Genomic DNA, 27,828 nt, shown 5'->3' on the forward strand with positions numbered 1-27,828 from the left:
TTACAGGACTTTAGCATTCATATGCCACTTCTTCTTAATATTGACTTAAGAAATAAAAATAAATTTCAGCAGCAATGAACTTTGTATTTAAAAACATGTATATATGTCTCAAATCAATCTATGTGGTTTTCATATGTTTTCTCACAATATTTCAGCTTCATTCACAAGCCTAAAAAGTGCGTTTTTTTATATTCAGGAGAGTGCTTTCAGTGTCCATGCTTTTCAAAATAATATTTTTTGCAAGCTGATAAAATGAATAATTTGCGTTAAATCTAAATTTTAGCGGTAATTGTTTAGAGAAAATAGTGGAAATCATTTGTTTTTTCCGTATCAGATGCGCAAATGTGAAATTGGTCAGCAATTCCAACTTCCTCCAAAATTTATGTCATAGGGATCAATGCAGATGTCTTCTTTCTTGTATGTAGCTTGTTCAAAAATATACGACCAAAGTAACAATGTGCTCTGGCACAACAGAAACTATCCAGCAATAGCATTTCCATCAAATATGGTTCCTTAAATCATGAGGTTAATTTTAGATGATCTTTACATACCTTTTTTTAGTTTTTCTTTAATGCAATTTGTTAAAGGTTGAAGTTTTAATTTGTCAATACAAAATGCAGCTCCGCAAAAAAATGCATGTAAAGTCACGTGAAACTTCCATATATATAACGGCGCCTCCTCCTGACAGACATGGTTAACAGGAAACATACATAGCGAGTCATATAAGGTACTACACGTGTATTATGTAAAGACTCAAATGCAGCATTTTATATCCATTCTCGCCATAATAATATCATCTTTATACATCCAGTTTATGAAACCAGATTTGGTTATCACTTCGTAAATATTTTTCGTTCGGTTTTACTTGCAGAATACTTTTATATGTTGCCTTTCGATGTATGTTCTCTTCTTTGAGCTGTTATGCATTTTCACTGCATTTATTGTCAAGGAAATGTTTTCAAATTTTAACATGACTGTATATGTCTTATTTGTACAATAAATGTTTTTGCAAAACGCCATTTATTTCTGTCATTATTTCCTGAAATAGAATTAAATTTAAGTTGTTAATCTATTTGTATTCTCCGATGTGAAATTTCAATTAGAACTAAAGAAGAGAACTATGGCAACGCACTTTGAAAGTGTTTTTCAAAGTACGTTCAACTTTGGACAAAATCAACGCACTTTGAAAAAAAAAATCAAAGTGTTTTAAATTTGGGACAAAATCAATGCACTTTGAAAATTTTTTTCAAAGAGAGTTCAGAGTGTAAATCAACCTTTTTTTTTTTTTTTTTTTTTTTTTACCATGGAGACACTTAAGGCACTTTGAAAATATTATGTACAAAACAAAATTCTGGACCTAGATTTTAGTAATAGACAGCATTATTTGTTATATTTCTTTCGAAAAACTGATGAATTGATCTACCCTTATCGAGAATGAGAAGACAGGTAGAAGGTCCCTCAGCCCAACTCTCTATCCTTCCTACCCAAATATATGTATTTAGATAACTGGTATGACATCGATATATTTTCTCTCAATAAATTTGAGTTAACGTAAAATAGATGAAAAGCTTTCCTAAAAAAAATACATGTATAACAAAGCCAACTATCTTAAAGAAGAGAGGCTCAGAGGGGCCATATCGCTGATCTAAGCAACAATAAAACTTGTAAAAAATGCATAAATTATTTTTTCATACTTCTTAATGCAAATCAAATAATTATAATAAAAGGCTATCATATTGTGCGGGAATATACGATTTTTCATACTTCTGAAAACTTATCAAATAACTATTTAAAGACCATCATATAGTGCGGGAAAATTATTTTCAATGAGCATAAAAACTTGGACCCCATTCTGCCGCATTTCTTGTACCCCTAAGGGTCATATCTGGGAAAAAAAATAGAAAAGTTTAAGTCATCATGTTTATCATAAAGTTTAGTTGTTAGCTTGCTTTCAAAGTCTTTCTCCGATAAAATATCCAAATACATATATCAAACAGATGTTTTCAGGCTCTGGGATATCTTATTTCGAGTTCAAAGGAATATTTCGAATCAAACGTAGGAATGAAAATGAAAATCGTTAAATTATAAAATATTGTCGATATATCTAGACTCTTTTCATGCAGACATTTTGAAATAAATTCTGCTTCATATGAATACGAAAACAGGTCTGCTAATAATGAAGCACAATTAGTACCCATGGAAATTCCATCAGATTGTCTCCGAAAACCTCATAAATATTGTGAATCAGAAATTCAAGTATATTTTTAAAATCAACTTCGGGGTACTTGTGTGCAAAATCAGAATGTTTCTTAGCAAAATAAATTTGCAGATCCTTACCTTAATTAAGCACATAAGGCTGTTATGCTTTCCTTCTATTTTTTTCTATCCCTAGCCGATACCTTGGTGGCATTCCAGGTCAACCTGTACCATTTTTTTTAATTGTTTTTCTCCATGTGGTCCTCAGTTATTCTCTTTCAAACTTTCTGGTTGCAATCCTTATGGCTATTTTGCAGTCATCGTTTCCTTCTCTCTTGTGTCCTATCCCCTCCCATCCTCTCCTATGTACTTTTTTCCAGGCTAAAATAAAAGAGCAAAGGCTTTGGTCAATACCTCGTCTAGGAGAAAAAACTCTGATTATAACACCCGATTTGGTGGTTAACCGTTAGTCACACGAGAAAAACCTCACTGGTTCTCCTGGCTAGAAGTTGGGCATATGGATGACATCCCTACCCCGTGAAAAAGACATTGTTGCAGAAACTGATAGCACTTATGTATACGAGTACGTGCATGAAATTGTATTGTTACGATAGATTGCTGTACACTAGTTACGTTTTGAAAGATTGTGAATAACTTTTTCATGAATTGTTTTGGAAAATTTTCTGTTGATCGTGATAAGTTTTTGTATTGTTTGTTAATTTGCATTACGTTTTTTTTGGGATAATATTTACTTATGTTGGAATGCCACCAGTTGTCGGTGAAAAGTGTACTCGGAACCGAGGGATATTGAGCAAAGAGGAATCTTTTTTAGTGTCACCATCTTGACTGAAACGCAGGTTCTCGGTTTTAATGGTCTCATTTGAAAGAGTGGGGCGTGTTTGGATGAGGCTTGATTAACGACAAAGGCATTCTAAAGAGTAGGCAGATAAACAGAGTGGGAAGTCATATAAGAAAATTCAGCTATACCAGAACTAACTGGGATATTACAAGGGGGTGGGGGGTGGGGGCTTTGCTCACCCAACGGTTCATTCAAAGAATTTTTTCGACTAATACTAAACTACTTCGCCCATTTAAACCAATTTCAATCAACATTGGCAGAAAAATCCTCCAGTAACAGTTCCGACGAAGGTCATTCTTTTTATCTTGGAGTGATAGGCTAATCCTAATAATAGTAGTTCTAACTAGGGTTTCATAATGTCTTCTATATATATACTCCAGAAACCAGTAAAGACAAACTACCTGGTTAAGCTTCCTTATGAAGGATTTTAACAAACTCGAATTTATACTACATAAGGAATATGTAGTGTAAATTCGAGTTTGTTAAAATCCTAACCCCAGGAAAAGAAGGAATGTTTCATTTTTTGCTTAAGAAAACCCAGATTATCTGTCCGATGCTAAGCCCCCCCCCCCCTCACCCCTTCCCCCGGGTTCCGACGCCTATGCCAATCTTATAGAAAGACTGACGATGTCCATGTTTTGCTACGGGGACCCCTAAATATGTGTCCGATCGAAGAGTGAAATAGGAGGTCACAATTAATAACACTATATGTAATAAAGATTCTGTGACAGTCTCGTTAACTGGTTAAAAGAGGAAAAGTTGCGGATGATCTTGTTTCCGGATTATTTTCTTTTTCGACTTTTATCTTCATATCCGGGCATTTTAAAGATGGATGCGCCCTAAAGTAAACAATGTTTTTTCCTCATTGATTGTGTTACAGTTATTGCGAATATATTTTAACATGGTAAGATACGTTGTGGTGGGTGGTGGCATCGCTGGAGTAACCTGTGTTGAAACGGTAAGAATTTCTAGCGAATTCGCGATAAATAATTAGTGGGAGTTCATGTTGGATATATCCTGGAATATGTCTATTTTATGTATATGTTTATATAGGTGCATGTATGTCTAAATGATTTTTTTTCTTTCTCTCTTTTTCTCTCAACTATATTTTAGGCCTCTCTCTTGTAAGTTTGTTCTCTTTATGCTCATTTGGGCACTGAATTAGTAATAAAACATATCTTATCTTATCTCTATCCTGGAATATTGTCAGCTCACTCCTGTGAAGTATCAATATTCAGTATTTAGTGTTCAAGGCGAGTACTGTGGATTGTGTCAGTCATGCCAGTGACGATGCCATGATCGTATAATTTGCCCATATATTTATTTTTTTTAATCTTTTGCCTTTTCTTTCTTTGTTGACAGTGATTGCTGTGACCGTGTCCTCCAAATCGTTAATTTAAACTATCACCTAAAACAGGATATGACCAATCACCTAAATGAGATAATATGTTGACGGTGCGACCGTTGGGGCGAGCGCATTGTTCACTTAATTTTAAGGTCCGCCTCTTCAAACCGCACATGACATTTGGAACGTCTAGACTGTGACGTCACATGACGTCGTAAGTTAGCTGCATTTCCATAAACGAAGTTTTAAAAGTGCAAAAATTTAAACAAGGAACGTTTAATCTACTATCTGTGTGCAATATCCATTCAATTAAGGTGAGTTTATATTTGTGAATTTTTAGTTGTTGTTACCGCGTGAATGAAGTTAGCAGCGAGAACAACAAGCGATGCATTGTGGGTCCAGAATTACTGTGGAAAAAAATTCTATTGAATGAATGTGCAGTAGTCCGAATTTTCTCTTCGCCCAGGCTTTGTTAGAGCTCGCAGTGATGAGCGGCGCGAAGGCTATAATAGCCCATTTGTGATATAATATCCTAAATGGGATATAAATTTACAATGGGAAAAAAAAACATTTTAGTTGACCATAAATACATGTATTGTAAATTGGAATAAGAATACCTATAAAAAGCAATAACTTTTGGTAAGCATATTTTTCTGTAACCATACTGTATAGGAGATTGATCCTTAATATGTTGACGGTGCTACCATTTGGGCAAGCGCATTGTTCACTTCATTAATTCATTAAGATCTGCCTCTTTAACCCACACGAGACATTTGGAACGTCTAGACTGTGACGTCACATGACGTCATATGTTAGCTGCATTTCCATAAACAAAGTTTCAAAAGTGCAATAATTTTAACAAGGAACGTTTAATCTAGTGTCTGTATGCAATATCCATTAAATTAAGGTGAGTTTATTTTGTGTGAATTTTTAGTTGTTGTTACCGCGCGGACGAAGTTAGCAGCGAGAACATCAGAACAAGAAGCGATGCATTGTAGGTCCAGAATTACTGCGGAAAAAAATTGTATTGAATGAATGTGCAGAAGTCCGAATTTTCTCTTCGCCCAGGCGTTGTCGTTAGAGCTCGCAGTGATGAGCGGCGCTTTGTGCCGCTCGCTGCGCTCACTATAAGGTCCTAATCTTCTTGAGGATCAATTTCATAAACTGCAGGGTTTATAAAAAAAATGCTTACCAAAATTTGTTGCATTCAATGTATATTTTGCGATATTTAAACACAGGCACGTGTTTAATTTTTAACCCAAAGTATAATAATAGCACAAGGTATATTATAACTCCGAATTATTTGTAGTACCCTTCTCCACAGAATTGCAGTCATTTACACTTTCAGAGAAAATGGACTGGCAAACTCCATTTCATGCAGTGAGACAAATTTTTTCCAGTCGGCAAGCAGTTTTCATGCTGTTTACAGAGATACAAGAAAATAAAGATAAGGCCAAAAAAATAATAGTCTTGTTTCCTGCTACCCGACCAACCCTATTTTTTGCACCCGACCCTAAAGTTTTTTTTTTAGTTTTTGAGAAAAAAACCTGGAATTTCCAAAATTCATTGTTCTGTCACCATAATTGGTATCCATGTTTACACAAAACAAGCATTTCATGAAATTCTATGTTTTAAATATGGACTTTCATAAAATACCACTTGAGTTGTGCATCAAAAGACATGAAATTTAATTCTAAAAGACAATATTGACCTGTGACATGTTTAATTTGATCTTGTATTAGTTCATATCCAAAAAATGCCGTCAAAAAAAAAATTGTAAAAAAAATAAAATAATTTTCCTACCAACCTACCCAATTTTTTTCAGGCTGGTAGCAGGAAACAAGACTGTTATTATTTTTTTTTTTGGCCCAAGCATGCAATATATGGTTTTATAGATAAATTATCATAGAAGAGAATGGTGGTAAACAGTTTGCCAGTGCATTTTCTCTGAAAGTGTAAATGACTGCTTCTGGGGAGGAGGAGTTAGATACCTTGTGTTATAATACTATGGGTTACAGAAACAAGTGCCTGTGTATAATTTATGGCCCTAAAAAAGTTATTTTATGTACTGTAAAGGATGTATTCACTATAACAAAAGAATTGACCTATAGGAAAGAACAATTTCCCGGAAAAAGTGACATTTAAAAATCAATCTTTATTTGTTGTTATCTACCGTATATATGTCTAAATTTTTCAAATTTGTATTTTACAACTAAAATTTATTATTTAAAACTTTACAGTAAACCTCCAAAGTTAGCCGAAACACCATTTTGTCCGTTAAAACGTTTATTTTTGCATGAATTTTGGCCTAGAAGTCCTTCAGGGCAGGCCTGCCCCTAAATAAAATTGTGATATTTTGATAGGTTGGAATGTAAGGAATGATTTAAGATAGGAATTTTTTAGGGGCACCCCTGCCCTATGGTCGAAATTCACAAAAAACCTACAAAAAATAAGGAAACCTGATTTTGACAATCTGCTTCAAATTTATACCAAACAGATTTATAGTCAGAATAGCTAAATTGATATATGCGCTGACTATTATATCGTGAGTACCTTTATAAAGTCAGGGGTTCGAATCCACCTGGTGCCACACTTTTATAGTTTTAAATTTTCGCCTTTTCAAAGACTATTTTAATTTTTTTTATAGGCTTGTTTATTTTCCCTCAATTATCTATCCTTTATGCATTCCCATTATTGATATAAGAAACACTAGAGAGAGATCAAATCGTAACAATCCAATGCACAGTTGTCAGTCAGGCGGAACAAGTCTCAGTATAGCACACTTTCTCCGAGGACAAGAATAACTCACTCTGTGTTTTCTCGGCAGCATTGAGCTGCAATGAATTTCAATTGTATATATTCCTTAGAATTTAATCACATTGCTTTTATTCTGTCTGTGCTACTAGTGCTTGTCTGGGTTAATATGTTACGTATTGCTTGAATTATTTGAGCTTAATATATTTAGAATAACATGCATGTACTTTTGTTTTCAGTCAATGTTCTAAGATCTTAAGTTTTGAAACAGTAGGGCTACATATATCAGTAACTGTACTCCCTTGGATTTCATTTAGGCCTATATAATTTGCACACATTAATGGCATGTTTTTATTGTATATCTACGGAAATGTGTTATAAAATAAATAGCCTAGACATAAAGAATAGAATTCCAGAGACAGTGGACATTACCATTATGTACAATGAGAAGTAAAGAAAAATATCAATTATTACATATGGAGATAACAAACTCAGAATATGAATAAAAGTGTTCCTCCTACCTCTACTCACTGAAATAAAGATTTATGAAAAACAAATTGTTACATGTATTCAGCCTAATGTCATTAATCGGAATGGAAATCGACAAGCTTTTTGTAGAGAAAAAACCCAACCCGGCCCTATAGGTCAGATCCCTATTTATAATGAAGTGAACCTTTATATCCCATTTGCAATATTATTTCTCATACAGGTTATTTTATCCCCTGGCCATTTGGGCGATTGGTCCCAACATGTAAAAGACTTCTTTAACATCCACAAAGCATCCTTGGGTGAAGGGGATATAAGTTGTTCAAATGAAGGGCCATGCCCTCTTTCAAGGGGAGATAATAAAGACTTCCTGAAGATTTGATGGCATCTTTAAAAATCTTCTTCTCAAGGACTACTGAGCTAAAAATATGAAACTTATGTGGAAGCTTCATTACATACTGCAGATTGAAGTTTTTCATATCATGACTTCCCTGGGGTAGGGTGGGGCCACAACAGGGGATCAAAGTTTTACATAAGAATATATGGGAAATATCCTTAAAAATCTTCTTTCCAAGAGCAGCTAAGCCAGTGTTAGTCATATAAATACAGATGCATCCTCATCTGAAAAAAATTCTGTTGGATCAATGTGCAGACAGTTAAAATTTTCTCCTAACTGATAGTTTGTAGTGGGAGCAGGGATCTTTGTGCTGTTCACTGCACAGTAAGTTGCACAAAGTGCTAGCTATTTAAAAAGACTTTGAATGACAATCCTTGACACCCAATAACAAATAATTTATTTTTTGAAAATCTGTTCATTTAGTGTGTGTGTTGTTGGGGGGGGGGGGGGTGTTAAAATATTCTGCAAATAAAGACTTGCATTTTCTATTGGCAAATGATGCAAAAAAAAAAGAAAGAAAAAAAAGCAAGATGTGTTTGTGAAACACTGATGCCCCCATATGGCAACTTATAGCAAAGGTTAAACTTTCTCGAATGCAAATGAAATATGTTGATACCCAAAGTAAGGTCTTGTCTTGAGGAATAAACCTGTGAAATATGAAGGCCTAGCAGCAACCATTGAAAAGATATGGAAAAGGTTAAAGTTTTTTCTCAAAAGTATGTCAAACATCAAGGTCAAGGTCAAATGGTCAATATTAATGGTGCCAAAGGAAAGGCCTATTCCCAAGAAATACACAGGTGAAATATGAAAGCCGAAGCACCAATTGTTCAAAGGTTATGGCCAAAGTTTTTCAAAAGTAGGTCAAACTCCAAGATCAAGGTCAAAGGGTCAAAGCTGTTGGTATCCAAAGAAAGACCTTGTCACAAGGATTACATATGTGAAGTATAAAAGCCCTAGCACCAACTGTTCAAAAATTATCGCAAAGGCTAAAGTTTCCAAAAGTAGGTCAAACTCCAAGGTCAAGGTCAAAGGGTCAAAGTTGTTGGTATCCAAAGGAAGGTCTTGTCACAAGGATTACACATGTGAAGTATGAAAGCCCTAGCACCAACCTTTCAAAAGTTATGGTCAAGGTTAAAGTTTGGTAAAATTTTGCAAAACTGGGTCAAACTCTAAGGTCAAGGTCAAAAGGTCATATATGGTGGTACCCAAGGAAAGGTCTTGTCATAATGAACACTCATGTCAAATATTAAAGCCTTAGCCTTGACAGCGCAATTTTAAGTTATGGCCTAGGTTAAAGTTGACAACAGACAAACAGACAGACAGACAGGACAAAAACAATATACACTCTGTACCCCCGGGATCTTTCGATCCCGGGGCATAAAAAAGAAATAGGAACACACTGAACTTGAACATTACACACATTTTAATCAGAGTTAGTTTTAACATATTGATTGACATGAAATTTCAAATATAATCATATAATGGCATTTTTCACAAGATTCAGAGTGTAAATGTTTTTTTTTTGTTTTAACAGCTTTCATCTCTATGCCCAGAAGAAGAAGTTCTTCTTATAACAGCCTCCCCATTGATTAAAGCCATCACAAACTATAAAAAGGTGTCAATTTACTTCTCCCTTCTCTTATTGCAAAATATCACATTATTTAACCATAATCCTGAATATTTTGTACTTCATATGTGTAAGATAAACCTTGAATTTGATCATTTTCAAAGATTACGAAAACCTTGGAGGATTTTGATGTAGAGGAGAGACCTAGTATATCCTTACAATCAGAGTGTGTTAATGTAAAAGTAGTACAGAAAAGTGTGGATTCTCTCAATGCCAGGTCACATGTGAGTATATTACAATTCACATGTGTTAAAGCTAAAATGCTAAGTGTATACAGGGTTATTTTTGCCCCGTGTTATTTTCACCCTTTCATTCTTGCAAACAATTATGCCATGTTTTAAATTTGCCAAATCACAGTTTTGTTTAAGAAACTATACTGTCTTGTTTGAATTTGCCCCATCTTAAATTTGCCCACCTGTGTCTAGGGTGAAAGGGACGAGAATAAAACGGAGGCGAAAATTTTCCTGTATGCAGTATCAAACAAGCATTCTGAGAGTGTTGCATAAGCAATACTAGTCCCCTAAGTAGATTGCAACTTCTTTCAGTACTAAATTTTATTCAAACACTACTACTAAAACCTTATTTGACTATTCCACACCAAAAAGTGGGGGGGGGGGGGGGGGGGGCAACCAGCGTTTCAGTTAACATTTCAAATAGTAAAAAAAGTCTTTGGAAAAAAGTGGGGGGCCACACCCCACTGCCCCCCCCCCCCATTGCTACGTGCCTGTTGTATACTGGTGTCTCATTATATCGCGGTACTCATTTTTTGGCGTAAAAAAAGTTATTCCAAATTTTTACTTTAACTTTTCATCAAATGCCATTCATAAACCTAATAATGGCCCAGCTTTTTTGTGGCTTATTAATTCCCAAGCTTGCTTCGTTTAATTTGTGGTCTATTTTTAAAACAGGAAGTCTTATTTACCTCCTAAAGTGGAGAGTCTCATTGTTTGCGGTACTGAAAAACATGGAAGCTTGGCGCTGTCACGAAGAACAATTTTTATTTTAAAATTTACGATGTTAATCTACATGAAAACTAAACAATAATACAAACTGAAGACTCTCAAAATATGAACTTTATTATGGGTTTTACTAGGATATAAAATCAATGGTCTAAATAAAATAAAAACGGGAATTGAAATCTGTAAAATTATGTTTTATTAAAATTTTAAAAAATCAAACGTGCGTTCCATGCTTTTAAATTATCACAAAAGTCAACATTCAGACGACAGACAGATGGTCCATCAACAAAAAGGATATGAGCTACATATCCAAATTTTTGGAATATACCGCGATACAGTGGAAGCCGCGATATAATGAGAATTGACGATATATGATTAATATCAAATATGGGGGCATTTTTAACAACAAGATACAATTACATGAAGATTGTGTCAGTACCTCTTAGTACAAATGCAATTGAGGTCATGTGATTAAGATGTAGTTCCTTTGAAATCATCTGACACAGCATGTACAGTCAAACCTGTCATAGTGACGACCTGTATTTAGAGACTTCCTGTTATATATGCAATCATGACCTAATTTCTCAATATATTTTACCTGAATTCACCAACTCCCTTTCTAACATAACATCGTCCATCATTTTTGATCCCAAAGCAGTTTAAGACCCTGAATTCAGTGACTTTCATCCCTGCTTTGGATAACAAGTAAAAAAAAATTCTTAGGCAATTTTAATAAAATTAGGAATAAAAACCATTTGTATGAACAAATATTTATTGAATATATTTTACAATGAAGAATGAAAATGATTCAAAACATATGATGAAGGACAGAGAATAGGAAAAAAGTTAACAAGTACACGTATTACCATTTGTAGTTGAAAATTGCTAGAATATGATTCCATGGGACTGCCTGTCATGTGTGACCATTTTAGGATTTCCCTTCTTAGGGCACTTAATACAGGTTTGACTGTACATTCTAACTTCATTCCGCTGTTCTTTATAAAACCAATTTTCAGTTAGGTATAAATTTGACAGGTAATAAAACTGAGTGATGGTGAGGAGATCCATTACCAGAAGCTGTGCCTTTGTACTGGTGGACGACCAAAGGTAAGAGATAAAGTCTTGCTTTTGTAGGGGTGGGATTAGGGGAGAGTGACTGTAAAAAGAAATCATACTCAATGATAGAGAAGTTCTCTCAGAGAACCCCCCCCCCTTCCACCACCCCCCTAAAAATTTTTTTTGAATTCCTAGAGCCCTTGTAAGCAATTTATGAAGATGGCAAATAATGACTAAAAGAACAGAAAATCTGAAACTATTGTAACTCCCAGTAGTTAAGGCTCAATCAGTTGATAGCAATTTGACACAGGTAATAACAAGTATTGACAGTGAAATATGAGGACAAAGACACAGTTTTATTAAGAAATTTCTCAGTCTTCAGAGCTTGGACATCTTACAAATAAGATTTTTTCAGTCATTGCCAAGTTGTGAAATTGTACCTGATTTACTTGTAACCATGTTAACTTTTTTGACCCCACAAAAAAGACTGTTGCCTTAGCTGTTTTTAGCATTATTGGTCAGAGACCAGAAAGATAATGCAAAAGTAAGTCCCTCTGTCTGCCTGTCTGTAAAAATTCTTTTTTCCAAATGCTTCTCGACAATTACAATTTTGGTATGATTTCAGTAAGACTTGGTACACAAGTAATAAATACTTAACATAAAATTTTTGGTTTTGTTTTTTTTTATTAAGTTGAAGTATATTGCCATGGTTACTAAAGATAGAAATTTCTCTCAAGATCTTTCAAAACACTACTCCAACCATTTTTTTTCACTTTCAATGAGACTTGGTTAACAAGTAGACTATACTAAGTTAATTAATTCTTTTTATTGGTGTTTGATTTTGACAAATGTTGTTTCCATGGTTACTAAAATAGAAATAGAAATGTGAAATTCTTTCAAAAGGCTACTCCACCTACAATTTTAGTCTGATTTCAATAAAACATGGTACACATTTAGATTTTTGGAGTTTTCTGCTTTGATCAGAATAAAGGTATCCTGTGTCTGAGTTTAACACTTTGTCAGTTGAGAATAGGGCTGTATCAATATATCAATATATTGATACGTATCGATATTTAAGAAAGTATCGTATTGAAAAATAACTTCCAATATGTATCAGATAGGCAGATTTTCTCATAATGCTGTGAAAAAGTTAGGAATTTCAATCACCAAAGGTTATATTTTCACTGTTTTGAATTAAAATTGATTAATAATGATATAATCATGAAGGAGATAGCACATCTTAGATAAATATATTACAAAATACATAGACAACTTTATTTTAACTTGTTGTTTTTTACAGTCATTAAAAGCTGGAATTTGAAGTGTAATTTGTAGAGATAGTGAGACAAGACTTTTGAAATGGGTTAAAAAACAATTAGTTTTTATAAAACTCATGCATTAGATGATTTATAAGACTTTTTTGATAGATTTGTTAAAGAGTCCAATATATCGGATATCGCATTATAAAATATCGTTTCGTGTCATATCGAATTTTTTGTTCAATACACAGCCCTAGTTGAGAAAGGGGTCTAAAAAAATAAGGATAGCGATGTAAGATTTTCCATCAAAATATCTCCTGGTGTACCGGTACTTTGGTAATGCAGACAAACAATTAATACATTGCTACAGAATGCACCTCCTTGATGGTAAACATTTACTTCTATTTTCTACTGAGAAAGAGTTGAAAAAGTCAGAAGGCATTTATTGGGACTGGGAAAAATATAGAAAATACCAATTACTGTAATTTTAAACAAATATAGATAAAGTGAAAGGTGCTAATAAGCATTTACCTCATCAGAAATCATAGATTATGGAAAAAGAAATGTTTCACAAACATGTTAATTATCGTATAGAATCACATGACATTAATTCACAAGCTTATATTTTTGAAAAGGATTGGTAGACTAGCACCCACTTAATACCAAGTAGATTAGCTCAAAACAATGTTATTTTCCTAGAATATTTTTACATTTGATTTATGAAGCACTTGTACTTTAACAAAAAGGAGACTTTAAAACATATTTAGGTAATTTGTGTGGGTTGTGACATCTACTGCTGGTTGGGGATTCTGTAAAAAAAATTATCCCATCTGAAGCTCTTAGTCCAAGAATTGAATTAAAGTCAATAATACACAATGTTTACTTCTCTAAAGTCATCATGTTCTTGCTATGGGTGTTGTCAAGCTGTCTGCTTGTATATCATAAAATTCTAAAAAGCAAACTTTGGAACCCTTGATACGTTGGAATTCAAACTTCAGTTGTAGTTGTTTTAAATTTTTCAAAGATGTAGTTAAATCTCAGTGGTTAAGGTCTAATGTTCAAGTTATATCTGAGCCATGTCTCTTGGACCCTTGATCAGAATGAACTCAAAATATGATATATTATTGCCTAGTGGTCACGTAAAGCTTTCTTGTGATTTTACTTCAGGTCATATCTGAAAGGTCAAGGTTAAGAATCCATTGCTTGAGATATTTCAATGTACATTCAATATTCACCAATTTAAATATATTCAATCCCTTGTATTTGTCATGCTCTTTGTTGAACAATGTTTCACAAAGGGTCAGGGGTTTTACCATGGTGGGAGAAGAAACAGAGATTTTCCTTCCCCAAAATATGTTGAATCTTGTTTCTTTTGTTTAATATTTAGATCATGTTTTCAGTATTATGTTTCAAGACTCTGTCAGAGGCCTGAATAATGTTCTTTGCAGTGTTTATTATGAATTAGTATTATCTCTCCATAAAGATGTATGGTAATGGTAATAACAAGTTATTAACACATGTATCACTATTTTACAGCTTATTCTAGATTGCAGTCCATACATACTGGGAATTCGTGACACAGAAAGTGTACAGGTATGTAATTACAGATGGTCAGCTCTAAAGGGCCATAGGTCGGGTTTACATGTAAAGTAGAAAACTAATTAATGCTGTATTAGCACTTTGAAATTCTTCTATACCTAAGATGCCTAAAGGTGATAAACGAGGATGTACTATAATTCTAAATTAGTCTTTAAGGTAGCTAAAGGTACTTGGGTTATATTGATATAGGTATTACATGTACTCTCATATTATTGAATCTATCCTTTGTATATCTGATCTACTTGTATTAATTACAAAAGAAGGTAGAAAGGGTATGTGCATTAAAGCATTAATTAACTATAGTCTAATCAGAGATTGAAACATTTTACAAAAGTATAAGAGCTTGTGGAAACACTTATTATAATAAGAGGCCAGTCTGTTGTTTTTCCGACAGGCAGGGAAATGATGAAGTGCAAGATGTGTATTTGTCTATCACAGCTGTTTTACTTTATGTGCTCTACTTTACATGCTTTGATTTGATTACGTTTTATAGGCTTTACATGGTTTCACTTTACTTTCTTCACTTTATATGTTTTACTTTGTATGCTTTACTTTATGTGTTTTACTTTACTTTCTTCTCTTTATGCATTTTACATTGCTTGCTTTACTTTGTGTTTTACTTTACTTTATTTACTCTCTATTTTAAACTTTCTTTATTAATTCTCTGTTGTACTTTACTTTGTGTGTTTTACTTTACTATCTTTACTTTATGTGCTTTACTTTGCATGCTTTACTCTCAATGTTTTACTTTACTCTCTATGTTTTACTTTACTTTATGTGTTTTACTTTACTTTCTTTACTTTATGTGTTTTATTCTCTATGTTTTACTTTACTTTATGTGTTTTATTCTCTATGTTTTACTTTATGTGTTTTATTTTTTTTTACTTTATGTGTTTTACTCTGCATGCTTCACACTCTATGTTTTACTTTACTTTTGTGTTTTACTTTACTTTTTTACTCTCAGGATTTAACTTTACATGCTTCACCTTATTTGTTTTACTTTACTTTCTTTACTTTTTGTGCTTTACTTTACTTTATGTTTGTTTTACTTTGCATGCATATTTAATTGTTTTACTTTAATTTCTTTACTTGGTGTGTTTTACTTTACTTGTTTTACTTTACTTTTTTACTCTCTATGTTTTACTTTACAGACTTTAATTTATGTGTTTTCCTTACATGCTTTATTTCCCACTTAACAAGTTTTTTTATGTTTAACTTTACAGTCTATTTCATACTGTGCATGATTTCTCTATGTGTTTTACTTAATATGTTATACATGCTTTGCATACTTTACTTTACACATTATGCATGTTTTATTTTACATATTACACATGCTTTGCATGCTTTACTTGATATACATGCTTTGCATGCTTTACATTACATGATATGCATGCTTTGGATGCTTTACTTTACATGATATACATGCTTTACATGTTTAAATGCTTTACTTTACATGTTAAACATGCTTTGCATGTTTTTCTTTACTTGTTATACATGCTTTGCATGCTTTACTTTATGTTTTACATGCTTTACTTTACATCTGTTCTTGAAATCCTTTACATTTTTCTGTTTTACATTACTGATGTTGACAGTTTATTGGGCAATTTCAAATTGCTTTGGAAAAAAGGCATCAAGATAAATTTCACATATATGTAAAGTTAAAAGTGTGAAGTACATGTATACTAGTATATCATTATTGAGATGAAAATAGAAAAGTTGTGATTAAGGAGGAAAAAGGAGAAGTGTGATACAGAGTTAAATACTTCTAGTATGTGAACATTATAATAATTGTACTTTTGGATGTTTTTTATGTAAATTCCTAAATTGAACCAAAGACAATTCAAGCTTATGATGTGCTATCAATATGATATACAAATAAGAATATGTTCGCTGTGGCAAATTATTGCTCATCTTGAAGTGAAAGGTATAATCATTTTAATAATAATTATTAAGCATAAACACTAAACCACAGGGGAAAAAAACATTTTACAATCCAACTGCTTACAGAGATGAATGTTAAGAAACATCAGTATTTGTATAAGCACAAAGAACACTGGGTTTAGGTATACTTCCAAAATGACTATAAACAGGCTTTGTAAGAAGAAACATCTTCTAGATATCTTTATTGGAGTTTAACTCTTTATCGTAGCTAAATCAAATGCAGCTTTTCTTTCACACTGACATTAGATCATTGACATCATTTAATTTTTTTTTTTATATCTTGAAGCTTCTATGTTTTTTTTGTTTTGTTTTTTGTTTTTTTGTTTTGTTTTTTTTTTGCAAAAATACATCAAATATAAACACAAAGATGATATGCATAACATTGATTGTTTATATATATGTATAATTTTATTGAAAAAGATATAATCCATATACTCGGTGTTTTCCATTGACAGGAATTTCAGAAGAGACTTTCTACAGCCAGAAGAATAATGGTGCTGGGCAATGGAGGCATAGCTACAGAACTTGTGTAAGTTACTTGTAAAAATTATCCTGAGAGAAAAAACTTTGATGTCAGTGATTTATAAAATTGGAAGTAAAATATAAGGTTAATCTTTATAGTAAGTTCTTATTCATTGTATACTCCTGCTTAAAGCAATAAAGAATTAGCCCTTTCTACCCCCCCCCCCCCCCCCTTCCCTATTTTCACCAAAATGATGTAAGAATAAGTGGTGTATTGAATCTCTGTAACTGACTCAGAGAATCATAACTGGCCCTAAATTATTGATATTCAAAACTGGTCAGAGCAAGGTGTTAAAGCTGTGTAGTTTCAATATGACATACCTTAGTGAAATAAAAACTTTAAGAAGGAAATATGACAAATGAATGTTCAAGAAGTACCTACTCTGACAATGAATGAACATTTTTTTTTATGGATTTTTCTTTTTGCAGTTATGAGATAGAGGGGTGTGAAGTGATATGGGCCATTAAGGATAAGTCCATAAGCAGTACATTTGTAGACCCTGGGGCAGGAGAATTCTTCATGGCAGAGATCAACAAAAAGAAAGAGGCTAGAGGAGAAAAACCATCCAAACGACTCAAGTATACTGTTCAAGGCAAGTTATTCCCTATGTTGATTTAAAACTTTTTGGATTTTTTGGAAAAAAATGTTGTTTCCAGCAAGATATTTCATCACGCTATAACTCTTAGGTTTATGAAACCAAATATTTGAAATTGGATAATTTAATAATCAGAAGAAATGAAATGAGATACATGTAGTTTTAAAAAGTCATAACTCGGTTATACATGTAATATTACAGTACAAAGATACTACAAGTTATATCATCTTTTACAATTTATTGAGGTTAATCTCAGTTGTATAATGTGTCAGTTATTGACTTATCTGTCTCTAATTATGTGTTTTGTAATTTTTCTACAAAGTAAGGCAACTTCATGACTTAGATGATATATATATGATGTAATGATTTTCAGATGTCAGGACTCAGAGTACAAAAGATAGTCCCCTGGGAGGAGCCCTGGGTCCTGATTGGTCAGCAGACCTATCCATGACTGGCACTCAGGAGGTGGGTAGCACAGTGTCTGATTTAGAGTTACCTAGAATTAAGGAACAAAAATGCTCAGTGGAAAGGGTTTAAATCAAGTAAAAGCAATGCAGAAATTGAACGGGGAAAAGACAAAAACACACACACAGACACACCCTCACACACACAACTTTATCTGATGGTACAAAGCTATTGATTTAACCAAATTGTATCTGAAGTTCATCTTCATTTACCAGTGATCATACCAATGAAGAATGACTAGTTGTATTACATACAGAGACATCAAAAAATATGTTTTTTTAATGCCTCCTCCCTTTTCCCCAAATACCTTTGAAATAAAACAGTATAATTGCAAAAGCAATTTCTCTTCTTTTTGAGTAAGTGGTACATGATTTTTAAGAAAAGGTTGAGTTAATTTGACAAGGTTATTTATTGGTTTTGGACAGATTTCACATTGTGTGACAGTAGAGAAATGTGTGGAAGTACGGAGGGTATATACAAAGGAGGAATTCCAAGAATCAGGGAAATGGTCTACAGACCTCATGGGAAACGTAGATCAGGGTGGGTACCTGTTACCAAGTAGACATATGCTTTGTTTCTAGCCAATAGTCTGTTACTAATTTAATTCTGGTTTTAATGTGTGCCATTTGATTGGATATAAAAAAAAATTGTTTAAATCTTAAAACCTGTGTTGCCTACATCACAATGACTTTCAACGAAAACGTATCAATTCAGTTGCTGTTACATTTAAAATTTGTGCCCACAATATATGATTATTGATACTTGTATAACCTGGGTTGCAACAGTTTACGCTTTTTTATTAACCACTTCTCAGTTTATAAAGCGTAAACTGCCCCAACCCACGTTATACAGTATAACTTGGGTAGCTGTTAAATTCATTATTTAATTACAATTGTTGAATGTGATTTTAGATTGCTGGCCTATCTACATAGAGCTGACTAATGATAAAGTGTATGGCTGTGATTTTTTAGTCAGTGCCACTGGAGTCATCCCTAATACGTCCCCATTCTTACCTGGGAATCAGGTAAGATAAAAAAACCCAGCTAAAATCCTGACAAAGTCATTAATGTGCTTACATCAATAATAATTTCCTCGTGACTTTTAGCAGGTGATCTCAGAATGTACGTGCTTTTCATTTTCTTGCTAACAAAACATTTACTTATACATGTACCTTATAAATATAGAAGTCTGGAGACAAGTATTTATGTGACATAAAATGCTTTCATGAATATATTTAATGGAGTGTTTCTCTATCCATTCTTCACTACAGTAGCAAATGTGAAGTATACATAATATACAGAATTATTTCAAAAAGCATGAATTACTGGCTATCTTGAGCCTTGAACTTGTCTTTAGTCAAAGTTATTCCAATGTATATCATATTTGTGTAACAATTCCAGTTAAATAGTTTTATGCAGGTTAAATAGTATCTAAATTGCTGCATCATGTAAATTTGAAATGGGTTAGTAAACCAAGAAACTTGACATCTGACCAAGTGACACTGAGAACTTTAAATCTCTTCCACTGAACTTTCTTCATCTCAATGGTAAAAGTATATATTAAAGTTAAAAGGTACAAAAATAGCATCCTATAAAAGTGTGTATGGACTGATGGATAGGACACCAGCATATTGATGTAAGACTGAAATATATAATCATCAGGAGTAAACCTTTAATTATAATAACAAAATCTATCAATATCATCCTTTTAACATTTTTCACTTTGAAATAAATGTTAATTTGATAACATGACCTTGTTTACAAATACAATCTTTCATCAGGTCAAATATTGACCAATGTCTTTCATACAAATTGTTAAGCCATTATTTTCATGCTGAATTGTCTATGGATTTCTCCATTTACCCAATGATGACAAAGTGCACATAGCAGGTGTACTGGTCGACAGGGGATGCTTACTTCTCCATGGCACCTGATCCCATCTCTGATGTTGTTTGCTCTGCTCCCAATTTTTATTGTTTATTTGGACTTTCAAGCATGATTACTTTTCATTATCTTCACATTCCATTGATGAAAGTAAAAATAGCAAAATCAAGAAGCTTTAGATTTGACAAGTCAACCCAAAATATGTGAATATCTTATCTTCTGGAATTAAATGATAATTTTGCTGTATGTTGTTTATTGAAGCTTCTGTGACATTTTTTAAATTGTTAGAACAGTTTTCTCTGGCAGAGGATGGTGGTATATGTGTGGATGACAAAATGAGGACATCGGAGGAAGATGTGTACGCAGCTGGAGATGTTTGTACTGTGAGCTGGGAACCGGCACAGCACTGGTTACAGGTAACGCAAATAAATGTTATGTACGAGGGGTTATCAAAAAGTTTGTGGACTGATGCGTTAAAATTAATACTATGTAGTCTGTGCTTACAAAATTTATAAGAAACAAAGAACAACAAAAGTTTAGGAAATGTTGAAAATTTTAGCTTGATATGTTGATAATTTTCCACATTATTCTAAAATAAAAAAGACATTATATGATCACCCGGCGCTGTCGCTGGTTAGTTTCATGACGTCCGACAACTTCATCGTCTCTCAATGTCCGCTCTCTCTACCTCATAGATTACCTGGAGTTAAGTAAGGACTTAAGCCCGTCTTGTTTATATGACTTTATATGTCATGAACAGCTGCTTTCAATGCATATAATATTGTAAATGGACCTATTCAAAAGGAAAAGATCCTCACTTGATTATGCCAGAATACTTAGCTTGTTGGAGTTCAATTTCTGCCACACATGATCAACGTCACTTTTCGATGTGACTGACTTTTGACACCCTGACTGACTACAAATGGAATTAACTGTGCATCTTTCATCCCTCTGAATCTTTTGGGGCATTTAAAAACAGTACTCTGGATGCATTTTATTTCTCTGTAGCCCGTTGTAACATTCTTTAGGTCTATACCAGTTTTTCCAGGTGCAAAACTTAATAGAATGCTGGAAAAAGAAACCCCTCCCCCTTTTTGACATCATTTTCAAGCCTTTATTTTTTGGACATTTCATATAAAATTTACAATAAAATTTCATAGACTGTACAGAATGGGGTAAAAATTGCAAATTTTACAGAACAATTGTGTCAGTACCACATGTCTGAAATAACGGGATTTTGATGAAAAATGCTCATATCAAAAGAGTTTTTCTCAGTTACACTCAGGTAGAAAAAAAACTTCATATTTGAGGTTGCGCCACCTAGACATACCATTGCTTACAAGAACATTAAAAATTCATTTAAAAATAAAACTTATGATTTATGGTTTATTCTTTAGGAAGACATTATGATGCTAACATAATGTTTTAAAATTCATTGATGTACCTAAAGCGGTTTTAATTTTATGGCGCTAGTCCACAAACTTTTTGATAACCCCTCGTATTTATACCACAATCAAATTTAAAGAAAAAATTATGTTAAATATACTTCAGCCTACTTTGATGGCCAGAAGTTCAGCATTACAAAGGCTCATCATCTGTTAAGTTTGGATCTAGGTGTTTAATTAGGATGGCAGAAATAATTTATATTACATATTTGTAATATAAATAAAATTTAAGAAAAAAATTAAAACAAATTGTATGTAATTAACTGTTTTGTTTGCATCTATGCTTTTACTACACTGGAAATATACATGTATGTAAGTGACGTATTTCTTCCATGGACAAAATAAAAAAAAAAATAAAGACTGATAGTATAGTCATAACAAAGCATCAATATTTTTTGCCATTGTTTTGCTTTTAATCCCACAAGATTTTCATTTGTCTGATCTACCAATAGTTTTTTCCCAGTAAAATAGTTACTTTGATAGCAAAATGTTCAATATCACTATGACTCATCATCTTATAGGTGGAAAAAATATATATAAAACTTATTTGTTTGTTGTATTTTTTTTAAATGTCATCTCTGAAGTTCATTGAGCAACTTAATAAATTTTGATGAGTCAGAATTGAATAACAGTATTTAAACCTATTATACATTTCGTTTAAATGATATACATGTAGTTGAAAGAAATAATGACGATAAGAAATAAATTTAATTTTTGAAGATTCATGAGGACATGAACTACAAAGCTTCACGCTGGCATATTTCGTGAAGCGCATTAGCACTACGATAAATATGCCGTCATGAAGTGTTGTAGTTCAGGTACCTCATGAATTCAAAAATTAAATTATTTCTTATATTTACATTATTTTTCTGATGAGTTTCCACAAGTTACGCCATTCAACTGTGATTTTTTAAGCAAAACAGTTTGCACTAAAGTTTTGATGTCAAGTACGGTATTATGACGTAACAATGGAGATATTCATGCTCATCTCATGGTAGTTCATATGAAAATGAACAATCTTTTAATTTGCAAAGAATCTTAAGGAAAAATACTTGTAAATGTAAATATTACATGATATAAATTCTGGCTTCTCTTACAGGTCCTAGTAATTATGCTAGTGTCTTGAAATGATCTGCATTATGTCTTATTCTATTCAATCATACCTTCTTAGAAACTTAAAGATGGTAATCTAATTTACAGGAATTATTGTTACATACAAAACAGGCAATTTTAAGATGAGGTTATTCAGATCAATTGAAATCTATAAATTTCATTTTGATGATTGATTGTTTGTTGTTTAACATCCCTTCTAAGAATTTTTCACTCATAGAGATGTCGCCATATACTGGTGAAGGGTTTCAAATTTAGACTTTTACATGGCACTGAGGTCATTGAGCAGTGAGGGATCTTCATGGTGCCAACACCTACTGTGACACGAGACCTTAGTTTAGGGTCTTATCTGAAAAACTGGCAATTTTCACTTCAAAGTGCCGAGAGCTTGGTGAAGAAAAAGTTGTTACCTATTTTATATTGACATAGGTCTGTAGCGACCAGGACTTGAACTCATGACCTTTTGATCACTCATAGTTGAAGAAAATTCTGAATGATTCAAAAGCTACTTACTATAAACTTTGTAATGTAAATGTACAGAGTATTTCTCTAGAATTTGATCACTGGGTGAAATAGAAAACCCTCCTTGCTGTTTGTAGTTCTTTTGCGAAATGATGGCTAACAAAGTCCCGAATATATATCTAGTCAGATTTCTCAGAGGTCTTTTTTTTTGTTTGCTTATATGAAAGTTTTCCTTCATGAGCCAATGGAACCTAAGGGTCACCAGAATATTATGTTTTTATTTCACCTGAGTTACTCATCATCATAGGGCAGAGATAAGATACATAGGACAGAGAGAAAGGGTACATAGGACTGAGAGAGGGTATACTGTACAAGGAGAAGATACATAGGGCACAGATAGGATACATAGGGCAGAGAGAGAGAGAGAGAGAGAGAGAGATAAAATAAAGCAGAGAGAGAGGAAACATAGGACAGAGAGAGGATACAGTGGGCAGAGATAAGATACATAGGACAGAGAGAGAGATAAAATAGAGCAGAGAGAGAGAGGGGGAAACATAGGGCTGAGAGAGGATACATAGGGCAGAGGGAGAGGATACATAGGGCATAGAGAGGATGGATACAGAGGGCCATATATAGGGCAGAAATAGAATACAATTCTATCTCTCTCTCTCTCTCTGCCCTATGTATCCTCTCTCTCTGCTCAGTGAGAGAGGATACATAGGGCAGAGGGAGAGGATACATAGGGCTGAGAGAGAGGATACATAGGGCTGAGAGAGAGGATACATAGGGCAGAGGGAGAGGATACATAGGGCTGAGAGAGAGGATACATAGGGCTGAGGGAGAGGATACATAGGGCAGAGGGAGAGGATACATAGGGCTGAGAGAGAGGATACATAGGGCTAAGAGAGAGAGGATACATAGGGTAGAGAGAGAGAGGATACATAGGGCTGAGAGAGAGGATACATGGGGCTGAGAGAGAGGATACATAGAGCAGAGGGAGAGGATACATAGGGCAGAGAGAGAGGATACATAGGACAGAGAGAGAGAGAGATACATAGGGCTGAGAGAGAGGATATGTAGGGCAGAGAGAGAGAGGATACATAGGGCTGAGAGAGAGGATACATAGGGCACAGAGAGAGGATGCATAGGGCACAGAGAGAGGATACATAGGGCTGAGAGAGAGGATACAGTTGGCAGGGATACAATACAGAAGGTAGAGAGGGGATACATAGAGGAACAATCTGTATAATAACATGCATAAACATATAGGTCCATATTCACTGGTTATGATTTCGCTTTTTCCTGTACACATAATGCTAATCGTTGTTTTTAAATCTGCGCAGATTTTAAATTTGCCTTCAGAGTGTATGAAATTAATATTTAACACATAATTTGTAAGTGAAAAGTTCGATCTTCTAAATTACAGTCGATCCTACTGGTAGTTAAATGGGAAATCATACCCTTACTAAATCTGCCACTGACGAAAAATAGTTCTTGTAATATAAATTTTTTGTTGGTTAAGTACATGTAGATGTTTATTATCACAAAATACTAAGACATTCAAATACCTGTTACGTAAGCAGTCTGACGCAAAAATGGCTCAGGTCTTAGTGGCGTTAATACCTCCCTATGAAAAGAACGTCATTCTGCCCAAAAAGTAATATTTTTCAGATGTTTCGTAAGTTAATAGCATTGGGGAGGTATTGATATAATGAACAACATGATATAGATTAACATTCAGACTTTGATGTTTAAAATACTTCCGTCTCACGTGGGATTAATCTTGAATTTTTTTTTATCTTTTTTTAAAAGTTTTGTTTTAGTTGCTGAAGATAACCTCCATAATTACATAATCTCCGTATTTACGTAAGTTCATATCTGGTACCAGTATGTATTTTTGTATGGTTTGCAGATGCGACTTTGGTCCCAAGCCAGACAGATGGGTGCCTACTCGGCTCAGTGCATGGTGGCAGATATAAAGGGCCAATCAATATCTCTGGATTTCTGTTTCGAAGTTTTTGCTCATGTTACGAAATTCTTTGGCTATAAAGTGAGTTTTTCTGGAACACTTAGTCATTTTCATATTTCTCAAAAATATAGTTTTGATAATTGGTGTATTACAGTCTTAGTAAAACTTTTTTCCACTTATAGAAACAAAATCAATGTACTGATGAAGCTCTTTTCTTGACATAGTCTCCTTATAAGGTTTAAGACAATCGTATTTAAAAAAATATTTTTGTTATTTCGTATCTTTGGATTACTTTTTTTTTTATCTGCTTGTAGAATCTTTCAAACTTGACCTCAATAATATTTCAATTTTTGAAAAGCATTTTTTTTTCAGTACAATTTTTCATAAATTTGGTCAGTTGCAATAATTTAAGGAACACGGTTGAAAACTAAAGGACATCACCACATTATAACTGAATCCACATCCACTCTTCTGAATCCACATCCACTTTTTTTTGCAAATTGTTCTTTGTACTGCTGGATTTAGAGGTTTAGGGGACCGGCCCCTTTTTCTGTCCCAAAGGATGTATTTGGGTTTTCAAAAGATTTGACCTATAGGAATAAACAATTTCCAGGAAAAAGTAACATATAAAAATCAAAGTTCATTAGATGTTTTCTACCGTATATTTGTTTTAATTTTTTTCAAATTTGCATTTTCAACCTAAAATTTTTTAGTTGCAACTTTAAAATTAACCCCCAAAGTTGGCCAAAAGAGCATTTTGTCCGTTAAAGCACCGATTTTTGCGTGAATTTTGGTCTTGAAGTTCTTTAGGGCAGGCCTGCCCCTAGATAAAATTACGATATTTTGATAGGTTATGGTGTAAGGAATATTTAAAGATAGGCTTGTTTTAGGGGCACCCATGCCCTAGGGTCGAAAATCACAAAAAACCTACAAAAAAACAAGGAAACCTGTTTTTGACAATCTGGTTCACATTTTTGATAACTACATGATTCATAGTCAGGATAGCTAAATTGGTATATCCGCTTAGTATTAACACCGAGGGAATTTTTGAGAGTCGTGGAGTCGTGAATCTAATCCACCTGGTGGCACATTTTTATAGTTTTAAGTTCCTGCCTTTTCAAAGACTATTTTAATTTTTTTATTTATAGGTTTTGGTGTATTTCCCTGCAATTATCTATCTTTTATGCTTGTTCAATCTTGATATAAAAGACACTATACAGAGAGCAAATCGTAAATTTCATTGAAGCTAAAACATAGTCAAGGGGAACTATATCTCAGTATAGCGCACTTTTTTCAAGGACAAGAATTAGTCACTGTGTTATTCGATACAGGTATTCTGGCCTGAAATAAACTGCGGTGGATTTCTATTGCATAGATTCCTTAGAATTTAATCATGTTGCTTTTACTCCGTCTGCACTACTAGTGCTTGTCTAGGGTATTGCTCTGGAAAGTATATTGCGTACTTTTTTATATTATTTGAACTTAATATATTTAGAATAACATACATGTACTTTTGTACTGTGTCAATGTTCTAACCCCAGATCCCAAGGTTTGAAACAGAGGGGCTACATATCAGTATCTGCTCTTCCTTGGATATCATTTATATACATGTAATTTGCATACATTAATGGCAAGTTTTATTATATCCATGTAAATGTGTTGTAAAATAAACACATACTAGAATCAAGAATAGCATTTAGTCTATAGACATTGCCCTTATATACAATGAAAAGTAAACAAAATCAGACTTTATATTATTGACCGGTAGCTCTCTTGTGAGTTATTGTCCATTTATTTTTAGGTCATCCTCTTGGGGAAATTCAATGCTCAAGGACTTGGGAGAGACTATGAAATTTTACTTAGGGTTACAAAAGGTAAAGTTATTTCCGTTCTCTGACTCTCATAATGTCAACTAAAAGATTGAGATAAAGATAATGATGTTTGAGAACTGCTACATGATAGGCAGGCCACGTGTTGTGATAATGAACGAAAATGTTTTCAATTAAATATTCCTTTATGTAATACTGTTTTTGTAAAAATGTTGTTATTATTTAATTATTAGGCTCTGAATACGTGAAAGTTGTATTAAGAAATGGACGAATGGAGGGGGCTATTCTAATCGGTGAGACTGACCTGGAGGAAACATTTGAAAATCTCATTCTGAATAAGACTGACTTAACTCCCTTTAAGGATCATTTGTTAGATCCAGATATCGATATAGAGGACTTCTTTGATTGAGAGATTTTAAGACGATGTCTGTAAAATCTGTCATTTTCTTTAATAAAGATCATAATAAAACATATTTTGGTTACCTTATATGTTGAGGAATTGTACAGATCGTATTTTTTAAAAAAGTATTTTACAATTGTCCTCTTTATATCATCCACGTGACTAGTTGCTATTTTTTTTTTTGAAATCATATGGGTGTGTTTTGGAAAATGCTGACGTCAGTGAGCAATGTCGAGTAAAATTGTGAAATTCATGTTCCCTTGGCTTAAATATTACGAGTTACTCGATGTCCAACGCATTTTTGTGAATATCGAACACAGTTAACCTCACTCCCACTTTTTCATTGTACGATTTAGCACCTCTAGTGAGAAGCCCTTGCAGAGAATGATTTTGTCAGATAAACGTACTTTTTTAAAGGGAAGTCTTTAGAAAAACATGGCAGTTGAATCACATTGTTTAAAAGGATACACAAAGGACAGATTTTGCACAATTTAAATGGGTCCTCTGAGAGTCCTTCCCTCCATTAAAATGACGTCCAGAGACTTCTTCACGGCCAGGAACACGTTAAGTTCCTAGACAGTACCGTTGTCAGAAACCTTTAAAGTTAAGCACTGAAACTGGTTCGTTGTCATGAACATACAGGTGAGGTTATGATAAAATCCGTCCGGT

The 27,828-nt window shown here is 33.5% G+C and overlaps 1 protein-coding gene across 1 annotated transcript; it reads left to right on the forward strand.

Moving 5' to 3' along the window:
- The first annotated feature begins 3,906 nt into the window (after positions 1-3,906).
- Positions 3,907-27,230, forward strand: LOC133185540 (pyridine nucleotide-disulfide oxidoreductase domain-containing protein 1-like). The gene is made up of 14 exons (XM_061320837.1): positions 3,907-4,013; positions 9,572-9,652; positions 9,769-9,888; positions 11,659-11,730; positions 14,475-14,531; positions 16,934-17,007; positions 17,430-17,593; positions 17,970-18,061; positions 18,487-18,601; positions 18,973-19,085; positions 20,238-20,360; positions 24,874-25,011; positions 26,732-26,804; positions 26,993-27,230. The coding sequence occupies exons 1-14, from the start codon at positions 3,957-3,959 to the stop codon at positions 27,166-27,168; spliced, it is 1,455 nt and encodes a 484-aa protein (XP_061176821.1). The 5' UTR covers positions 3,907-3,956; the 3' UTR covers positions 27,169-27,230.
- Positions 27,231-27,828: the final 598 nt, after the last annotated feature.

Source organism: Saccostrea echinata, unplaced genomic scaffold, assembly GCF_033153115.1.
Source record: "Saccostrea echinata isolate AGI-Se365-2 ecotype Australia unplaced genomic scaffold, CSIRO_AGI_Sech_v1 ptg000012l, whole genome shotgun sequence".
NCBI classification, from domain to species: domain Eukaryota; kingdom Metazoa; phylum Mollusca; class Bivalvia; order Ostreida; family Ostreidae; genus Saccostrea; species Saccostrea echinata.

Coding starts and splice junctions, on each gene's coding strand:
- LOC133185540 (XM_061320837.1), top strand. CDS start 3,957: ATGGTAAGATACGTTGTGGTGGGTGGTGGCATCGCTGGAGTAACCTGT. Junction 19,086..20,237: donor CATTCTTACCTGGGAATCAG/GTAAGATAAAAA, acceptor TTGTTAGAACAG/TTTTCTCTGGCAGAGGATGG. Junction 25,012..26,731: donor CGAAATTCTTTGGCTATAAA/GTGAGTTTTTCT, acceptor ATTTATTTTTAG/GTCATCCTCTTGGGGAAATT.